At 49.0% G+C, this 9700-nt stretch overlaps 1 protein-coding gene across 1 annotated transcript in view; it reads left to right on the top strand.

Moving 5' to 3' along the window:
* The first annotated feature begins 934 nt into the window (after positions 1-934).
* Positions 935-9700, top strand: part of LOC119456190 (uncharacterized) — a 29067-nt gene continuing 20301 nt past the window's right edge. Inside the window, exon 1 of the mRNA XM_037717818.2 lies at positions 935-1549. Coding sequence (XP_037573746.1) covers positions 1400-1549 — 150 coding nt within the window. The 5' untranslated portion in view covers positions 935-1399. The remainder of the gene's footprint in view (positions 1550-9700) is intronic.

Genomic DNA, 9700 nt, shown 5'->3' with positions numbered 1-9700 from the left:
ACGCGCGCGTGCTCTGCAACCATGTGTTCCATTTAACAGTGGACCGCAGAGTAGATATATTTTTAAAGGGACACTAAAGGGAAAAATGATTTCTTCTGTCAGTAGATTACCCTTCCACGATACCAAAAACACCACTTTTACTGCGAGAAGGCGCTTGCTAAGCCACAAAAAACGAAAAACACAGAAGGCGAGTGGCGACGCCACCTTGAAGTTCCCGCACCAGCTCAGCGTGACGTCATGGATTTTGACAGCGTCTTCTAGGTCTCGGTTAATTCTTTAGCGGTAAAGATTGACTACATTGTGTTCTAAAGACGCCCAAGACTGAATGTAGCAAGGTTCGCGAAGTTTTACTGAGCCAATGTGGCCCAAATACAAAAAATTACTTTAGAAGTCGAGACGTCACATTGAAGTGCTGACGTTGGGGATTGCGCGCGAAATTCAAAAAATTAAACTTTGAGCTTCATTTTCTCCTAATAATTGACCTTTGCAGTGTAATTAACGACAGCAGAGTTTTCGAAGAATACTTTATCAGTCTAAGTTGATTTATTGTTTTGCTTTAATGTCCCTTTAATGACTATGTAAGTGCCTGTCTGTGGCACTAGTGTGCCATTTCGCAGCCAACACGGAGTAGCATGTCAGTCTAACATACACAGTTCCATCCGTGTTCACGACGTAAATGTGTAGCGCTACGTTGCCCGAGTACGGTTTTCTGCCAATTAAAAAAGATAATTATAATAATAAAGAAAAGAAAAAAAAAAAAGCAACGGACGCCGTTCCTCTGAGACCGGAGGCAACAGCGCTTGCGAAATAGAGAGGGAACATCTATGCGTCAGCCGACGACGCGGTAACTCGCGTCTTCGATGGCCACAGCGGCGGCGGCGATAAAATAGCAGAGCGCGTTGGGCCGCTGCGTTGATGCATAGAAGGCGGCGAGCGCGAGGGAGCCGGCGAGGAGGGTAACGGAAGAGGAACTCGACGTGGGCGCCCACTCACTGGCGCGGCGGCAGAGAACCGCGCACGAGCCCGCCCAAGCCGTCGGACGGAGAGCGCGCGTAGCAACCACTTGGACGGCAACGGGATTTTAGTAGCCGCGCACAACGCGTACACTACGCGCCGCGCCCACCGAGCGCCGCTCCAAGGAGCTCTGCGTGCGAGCAACTCGAAGCTCAACAGGTCCGAGTCTGCAGAGCGAGTGTTGCCTTCGGGACCGCCGCGAGTGCTTCGCCGATTTTCCCGACTCGACCGTTTGCGTGTGCGACGCCGGTGCAGCTGTATGGCCGCGGGCTCTTGCCGCAGCCGCTTCTTCGTGTAAATGAGCCTGGAGACGACGACGTCCTGACGCCGCGGCGCCCGGGTGGTGTTAAGCGCGTAGCGACGACGTCGACTGTGACGGACGAGGATGGCCGACCAGGAAGCGGGCACGTCCAGGAACAACAACAACGCCGCCGCCGCCACAAACGGCAACAGCAACCATGCACCGCATCGTAACAGCATCCACGCACCGATACCGGCAGGCAGGACGGCCGATGACACCATTTGCCCGGAGGATGTGAGTAACTGTCGTAATAAGGACTTCACTGTTTAGTTACGCGCTGGGCCCCCCTTCCGCCCGCGACCAAATGGGCGTTGTAAATTAGAAGATGTTCATTGTACCATTACTTGGTACTGTCATATAAGAAGAAGACAAGACTTAGGACTCCATTACCTAGGAGAGAAAAAAAAAAAGAGATATACAGTCGAACCCGGATATATCGAACCCACATATAACGAATTATTCTGTATAACGAACAGCAGTAAAATCCCCTTGAAACTTCTAGCATAACATTTTTATTCTATATATCGAATTACCCATATATCGAACATTTTAGTAATTCCCTTTCAGATTCGATCTATCCGGGTTCGACTTTATTTAATGAGAGCTGGATATGTTAGCCCAGCGAAATGGCTGACGTGCTACTGCAGATGATCAGTGAGGGACATGTCATTTAGACGGCTCTCGTGCTAATTACAGGGTTCGTTAACTGTACACGTCGATATATAATAAACGTCGGTTGAAATTAATTGTTTTCGCTGAAACTGTAACGATCGATAATGAAAATTATATGCCATGTGTGGCTAAGCGCTTGAGAGGTTGCAGTTAACCTTCACCGAAGCGAGACTTCAAACCCATGGTATAGTACCCTCTGCCCATGGTTGTATACGACCTCCGGGCTTGGCTTCTGTCGAAAGGGAGTGCGCGTTATGGGACAAGGGAGTTGAAAGGGAGCGCAGCAGTGACGCGAGCGCGAGACCTGCAGCGCGTACGTTGCGCGTAGCGCACACAGTAGCCGCGGCAGTATATGTATACGACGTGCACCTGTACGCCTGCCGCAGTCCTCTGGGTGCTGGACGCCAGCCAGGGGCGACCTTCACGGATGAACGCACGCGCGCGTGAGCGAAAAGAAAGGCGCAGCGTGTACGATCGCGGCACATCCCACCGAACGCCGGCGGCAGCGGTCACGGGCAGCATTGTTCCCGCCGCACGGATGCTGCTCTTAAGTTCCTTCTTTTTTTCTTTTTTCATTTGCATATATGCTTCGTTCTCGCCAGATTCCACTGGAAGCAACTGCCAAGCCATATCTGGCCCACGAACGGGTTAGGTTAAGTTTTGCGGCGCGGCAGCCAAGTCCTAATGCGGTGCGCCGACGCAGAGGTTACTATAAGTTAAACAGAAGAGATCGTTTGCCCTGTGGCGAAAATCGTTGCAGCGGCAAGTTTGAAATCCGAATACACGATTGGACTTAAGTGTGCCTCCATTGAAATATTTAGAGGATTCAAATAACAGGCTGGAGAGATTATATATAGGGACCGCTTAAAATGTACTTGCGATTCCTTTAACAACGCAACAACAACATAAGAAGAAGAAGAATGTGACAACGTCTTTTTTTTTAATTATTTCTATAAAGAAAAGGAAGAAAGAAACTGGAATTAACCATATTATATGCCTATGGACGCGAGGAAAGTTTCATCTAAAGACTTTTTAGGGGCTATTCTGACTGCTTGCGTTGTTCGAATTGGATGTGCGAGCTTCCATGGCGTGTTCTGTAGATGCACCGTGACTCCTCGACCTGTCGATCATCTCCGTTAGCTGTGCGCGCAGTCTTATCACGACATACAAGGCCCCTCAAAGCGCGTGCCGCGGAATAAACAGACTGGCAAGATGACGTGCACACTGGGCGCTCATCGGTGGTAAAACAAAAGCTACTTTTGAAGAACGTATCGACGAGATATTCGTTAAGTACGCCAATGCCCTTGTGCTCCCTTCCGAAATCGACTACGAGAGAGAGAGAGAGGAGGCATATTAATGTAAAACAAGGATTTCCGCCGGCGTGTATCTAACTGACTGTCACGCATACTTAATTATCTGCGTCGGGAAGGACATGGGGAACGGTACGGTCCTATTGGATAGAGAAAACTGAAGAGAGAATGAACGAAATTTTGAACAAAGGAAAAAGAAGGGGGAGGGGGGGGGGATGTAAAGTTTGTCACTATGGAGAAGAAGGTTGTTTGTCAAGCAAGCCAGCGTTCCGCAGTTTGGATGGTGTGGTCTTGATAATGCGCTATGGTACAATGAATTTCGACATACAACCACATCACTGTCACTACTACTACTACTACTACTACTACTACTACTACTACTACTACTACTACTACTACTACTTCTGATACTGATACTATACTACTACCACCAGCATCCCCGCCGCCACTTCGGAAGGCAGCAAAAACCTACAAGGCGATATGGAGGCATCGGCGAGCAACGGGGCTTCTATGAATGAGACAGAAATCGGCGGAGCCCTTGAAGCGGCGGAGTATGGAACGGGGCGACTGACATAAATGTTGTACAAGGCCATTCGATCGTGGCCTTTCAGATTGTTCGCATTCAGAGCTGTGTATAGTCGAAGGCGTGATCTCACACTTGCGTTGTCTCCCATTTCCCTGGCCTATTCTCCTCTCGTTTCTTTTCCTGGCCTTGAACAAAAGCGGAAAAGTTTCTGCTTGCGCAAAGTGATCGTGTTGCTCTCTCCCCCTCTTCCTTGAGCAATCGAGACGGCGCCGTACGGGACGCAATTGGTGAGGGCAAAAACTCCATTCAATACAATCCGGTTTCGACTGCCCTAATTTTGGTCTCCTTGGCTAATTTCTGTTCGTGTGCTATGAAACACATGTTTTCGGTTTCCTCAACTAAAAACAAATATCTTCGAACATAATATCGCGTATGTGTGTGCGTACATATGCTGCAGTCGCGTGATTTTTTAGCGTGAGAAGGCGTCAGAAAAAAATAAAATAAATACGCGTTGCTTTTTGCATGATCGTGTGGTGTAATAAAAAGCTGGTAATCAAGTTTACAGTCCAAACAAGGACCTTTTTCCCAGCTATTTTACGGATCCTTTATCTTCCCTGACCGCGCGATATTAAACGAACACAATGCATGTAACTGAAGACATGTACGGCCTACTGGCGTTGACTGTATTTCAAAAGAGGAGGGATGATGATGATGATAGCAGCCGCTTGTGTACTTGCGCTTCGGCCCTCGTTAAAAAGACACAGGTGGTCAAAATTAATCGGGAGCCCTCCATTCGGCGTCTCGCATAGCTCAGGTGTTGCTCTAAAACGTTACGGTCAATCAGTAAATCACGATGCACTGCCTTAATTACTTCACGCTTACGTGTCTGCCAACGCTCGTTAGATGGAGCGCAGATGAATAAATTGCTGCTTTATTTAACTAATGGCGCGAAGAACCAGCGAGACGGGTTTATGCTGGAACCAGCTATAGTGTTCGCGGGTTATACGGTTAGTTAACGACCTGCAGCGCAGTAAATGAGGAATAAAATACTTGCGAAACACTTTAAAAGAACGAAAGAAAAAGGAAAAGACGGAGACAGCCGGTTCGTCTAAGATCAGTCGTGAGTTAAAAGGAAAAAAAAAAAAAAAAAAGGGGGGGGGGGGGGCGCTCTAAGGGAAAGCCGACAGCAACAAAGTGACACTTGCAGGCCGCCGCAAGCAGCGGTAATGGGTACAGGCGGGCGACCCTACACGAAGCATGCGTAGTTAATCGTGGATAATTACGTGATAAAGTACGGACGACACACCTGCTGGTGATGGGACGAGAGTTGTCCGTTACGTTTATGCAAACGGGTGCCTTGCGTGGTCGCCACTTCTGGCGCTACTCGATGCCATGTGAACAAACACGCTGCCCCGCGACGCTCCATGCGCGGCCAAGGTCACGCCGGCGGTATTCCTTTCTGTTCGCTGCTAACGCGCGGCGGCATCGACACGGACCGTTTGCGGATGAGAGTTGCCGAGACGAGGATATCGTGCGAAATGCAACATAGTAACAGGCTGTTCTCGAGTTACCGAGACGTGGATATCGTGCGAAATGCAACATATATAGTAACAGGCTGTTCTCGTGTGTGTGTATATACATGTATATATACGACACGGTAGAATCTGCATATTGGTAGTGGTCGCTTTTTTTTTTTTTCGCTTAATATGGGGTCGCGTCTGTGTAAATGAGACTTAGTGGCAGCCTATTTCGTGTACGATGCGGTCGTATCCGTGCAGATGCAACGAAGTGAGAGCTCGTTCTTTTGAGGTGGCTATATTAGTTGCGAAGGTGCAGCATGTAGTATAACAGCCTGTTCTTGTGAGAAATGGCTTTCCTTATAGTATCCAGTCTGTTCCGTGTACGATGCAGTCGTATCCGAGTAGACGCATAGCAGCATGTGCTTTTGAGATGCTTGTATCTGTGCGTTCTTAAGGCTATATTAATTGGGTCACGTTACTAAGAGTAGGAACAATACTTCGTAAGATTTTCTAAATTGAATGTAAGACGTGGTTGTATGGCAGCTGCTTTGCCTTGCTAACACTTTTAAGGCGGCAGGGACTGTCGAAACGCAACTGCGTCTGTTCGGAAGTGAGGTTGTGCGGACAGCGGTGTACGCGCACAAAGATTGCGCACGTGAAACGTGGTTCGTGAGTTTTGGGCAACTATATATGGGTACCGGGAGCTAACATGTAGCGGAACAAGGATATAATCCTATGTGAGCACGATAAGTGTGCTCTTTTCTGGCGATTTGTTCCGATAAGAAGACGGGATTACGATAAATAAACGCGGTGATGGCACCTGCAACAGACGTTGTAAAATATGGCGGATGGGTAACTGAAGCAACTATCGCTGTAACAAAGTATGAAAGAAGAGAGAGAAAACGGTGCTGACACATGCAATCAGCACCTACGCGCACAAACTGACACACGCACGTAGACACAAGAATGTTATACGAAGACACGTGAACAGACTATGTCTGTAACAGGGGAACGTGCAAAAGCGGGACAAAAGGAAATGTGGGCCAGGACAGACAATTGCGCAGTCTACGTGAAGGGGGGGTGTAGGAACTAACCATCATCATGTCGCTGATTTTTGTAATGGCATATAATTAACCTTATTAAATGCCACCACCTCGGCTTCATGTCTCGCTTAATACTCGGCTTCGACAAGCCGAAACCACTCAGTAAAGAAATAATGTTACGTTTAAAAGTTTGAAATACGTGTGAACATATTCACAGCTAGCTGTCCGTGCTGTTCGAATGGGCTGTTTGAATGGGAACAACGACTCAGCTAACATAAACATCTCGAAAAGTTAGGCTACGGGTTCGGAAATATTAAGTTGCGCATCATGCTTTATTTGGAGTGACATTTCCTTTTTTCTAATACCAATGTCGCGCAGGCAGTTTTGAACGTTGAAATGAACACAGACCTCGAGGGCTGCTGGGCGTCTTTTTTGTTTGTTATTATCATTATCATTTTTTTTTTTTCAAGCCCGCCTGACTTCGATCCTGCAGTTTTCACGCTTCCATTGCGCTTGACGAATTCAAACGCAGATCGACTTCGATTATATTTGAAACTGACGTTCTGACGGGACGTTAGATGAGAAAATTGTCAGCACCGGAATTCAACACGTACTTTCACCTGCAAGTACTCCCATTTTACCAGTACCGACCAATGTATAATGAGCGAGAGAGCTAGCTCACTAGTGCATCCTGGAGAGGCTTAACTGTCGGCATGCGCTGCTATACTCCAGACGGTAGTGCATGGTGAGAAACGAAATGATATACGCGCAGTGCACGTCACAGACACTGAGGCATACAACGTACACAAAGCACGACACACAACGCAACATACAAACTAATTAAAATGTATTGCGGGGACCAGTGTCTCTCGGAAAGATCAAAAGTGTATTTGTTGTTCTCAGCAGTATAGCAGGCGGTCATAGAGGCTGCAAGCGAGCGGCAGGGTTCCACCTACGTAACATATATAACGGGCGCCGCCCTTCGCACCGATGCGCTGCTGTAGCTTGGCGGTCCACACTGGCGGTGTCGCCTCCGCATCCGGCTGTGCGTGCATGACCGTTGACGTCAGCGTCGAGGTTCTCGCGCAGCGTGTCGTGTGGGTTTACTCCGCTCAGTACTCGGGGTGTCGCGATGGTGTCCGTATAGCTTTCGTGAGAGGCGCTGCACCTATAGTGCGACGTCAGCTGATGCTGCAGCTGACTGTCGGGTGAATTGTTTTTCCGGCGCGGAGCACACACTTGACCGGGGACGGGAAAGGTGACGGCGGGGGAGGGGGTGCTGCGCAAGTATAGCGAGAAGTGGGCGAGTTGGAATGTGTTCATGATCTGTCAGCGCAACAACTATAGACACGAACGAAAAAGAAGAGACGATATCACAGACGTTGTCTGTCAGCTGAAGCTTTATGTACACACGTTGACAATATATACAACGCGGAAGCACCAAGGCAGGAGGAGGAGGAGGGAAAACTTATTTTCGTCAGATGCAGAGTTATTTAAATTACTGGGTTTCTTCTGCTAGGCGGCGTGAGGTGGTCGTAAGCCCTTGACTTTCGGCGATCTCCAAAGCCCAGTTGACGGTCCGCAGCTGGACCGCGGGATCCGAGCTGGACACCGCTATACCTCCCAGTCTGAAGTGTTATTAAGTTCGAGTTCCGCCCTAGGTTTGAGCCCGGGGCAGTCGCTCAATATATGTGTCAGGTCCGCTTTATAGGCGTCGCAGTTCTTGCATTTAGGTGAGAAGCAACCCGGATATATTAGTGAATACTTGTAAGGGTTGGCAAATCAGCCAGTCTGCAACTGTCTCCAGGTCACCTGTTGCAGTTTATCCAGTGATTTATGCGGAGGGGGGTATTTTTGTCTACCTTCGCGGTAGTGCGGGGGAAACCTCAAATATAAAGGCAACACCTTGTATACAGCAGCACTATACACTACAGGTGGGCAGGCCACATACGAACACAGACATTTCAGGGTGGCGGTGCCCGGTGTGCGCCCTATACCCCCCACGGCTACGCCACAGCATGCTGGTGACTGTCTTTGGAACACCGGAACGGTGTTTGCACGGCTGTTTCCCCCGTACGAAGACGTTGTTTTACTCTACAGATCTGTAAACTGAACTGGCTGTACAGTGAAGCCTATACCGTCTGTGAGAACGACAAAGCAATAGTGCAGGATTACCGCACGAATAATTCGGCAACGCCGGGCAAGGCTAAAGCCTTCCTTTGGAATGATTTATGAGGTCGTGATTAGATTAACATAGTTTTGCAGTGTAGCGCCGCCGCGTGTCGACGCGAGGGCGATTTCAGGGCACTTCTCAATGCTGCTGTTCGTTTACTGTCCGATAAACACATTCCAGATTCCGACCATTCAACGGTTTTCATTGTCAGATGAAGTCCCTGCAGCTGAATAGGCGACAACAGCCACCACTTTCACAATATATGTATTGCAAATATTTCTTGTCGTAACGGCTTGTTCTCAGACCGTTTAGAGAACACGGCTGATGGCTGTGCTCTATTTGCAAACATGCATTGCTTACCTAGAGAGCTAAGTAATACGAAACAAGGCTGACATTGTCTGCGTTCGGACACGTAGCTGCCTCGGGGGTCGAACACGGCCTTCGTTTGTGAGAGCACTCCGAAAAGACATTGCAGGACCCTGCAGACAATGTATAGAGCAGATTAACGGTATAGGCAGCGGCCACATTAAACGGTACCCGAGTCCTTCCATCCCTTCCACCTGAGCCAATGTATATCTTTGCTCTTTTCGTTTAACGTTTCACAACGAAAAGAGAAGTGGTTCAACCTTTCCCTTCTTCATAAAGAACCACGTCTCTTTTCGTTGTGAAACGTTAAACCAAAAGAGCAAAGATACACGTTTGCTCAGCTGGAACAGATGGCAGGACTCGGGTACCGTTCAATGTGGCCGCTATCTACCATTAATCTGCACTACACTGTCTACCTTTGAGCTTTTCGTTTAACGTTTCACAACGAAAAGGCAACAACACAGCTTCAGCAGATCGCGATCTCCGCTGTCCTCGCCGTGGGCAAGCTCGGCGGCGCCTGCGCCACTTTTCGTCAGCCCACGCGGTCGGCAATCTTTCCGGCGGTCGACGGGGTCGCGTGGGAGTCTCGCCGCAAGACCTCTGTGCTGCTGCTGCAGGCCAGCGCAGCCTTTTTACCCGAGTACGTGTCGAGGCGGTGCTCGAGTGCGCGTCCGAGTTGTGCGCGCGCGTGGGTGCTCGCGCACTTTACACGCAGGGGCACAGCTATATACACACACCCTTTCTGCGCACTCACTCTGTGGAGCGACGGCGGACC

Source organism: Dermacentor silvarum, chromosome 6 (assembly GCF_013339745.2).
Source record: "Dermacentor silvarum isolate Dsil-2018 chromosome 6, BIME_Dsil_1.4, whole genome shotgun sequence".
Taxonomy (NCBI): Eukaryota; Metazoa; Arthropoda; class Arachnida; order Ixodida; family Ixodidae; genus Dermacentor; species Dermacentor silvarum.
This window is presented reverse-complemented; position numbering and strand designations above follow the sequence as displayed.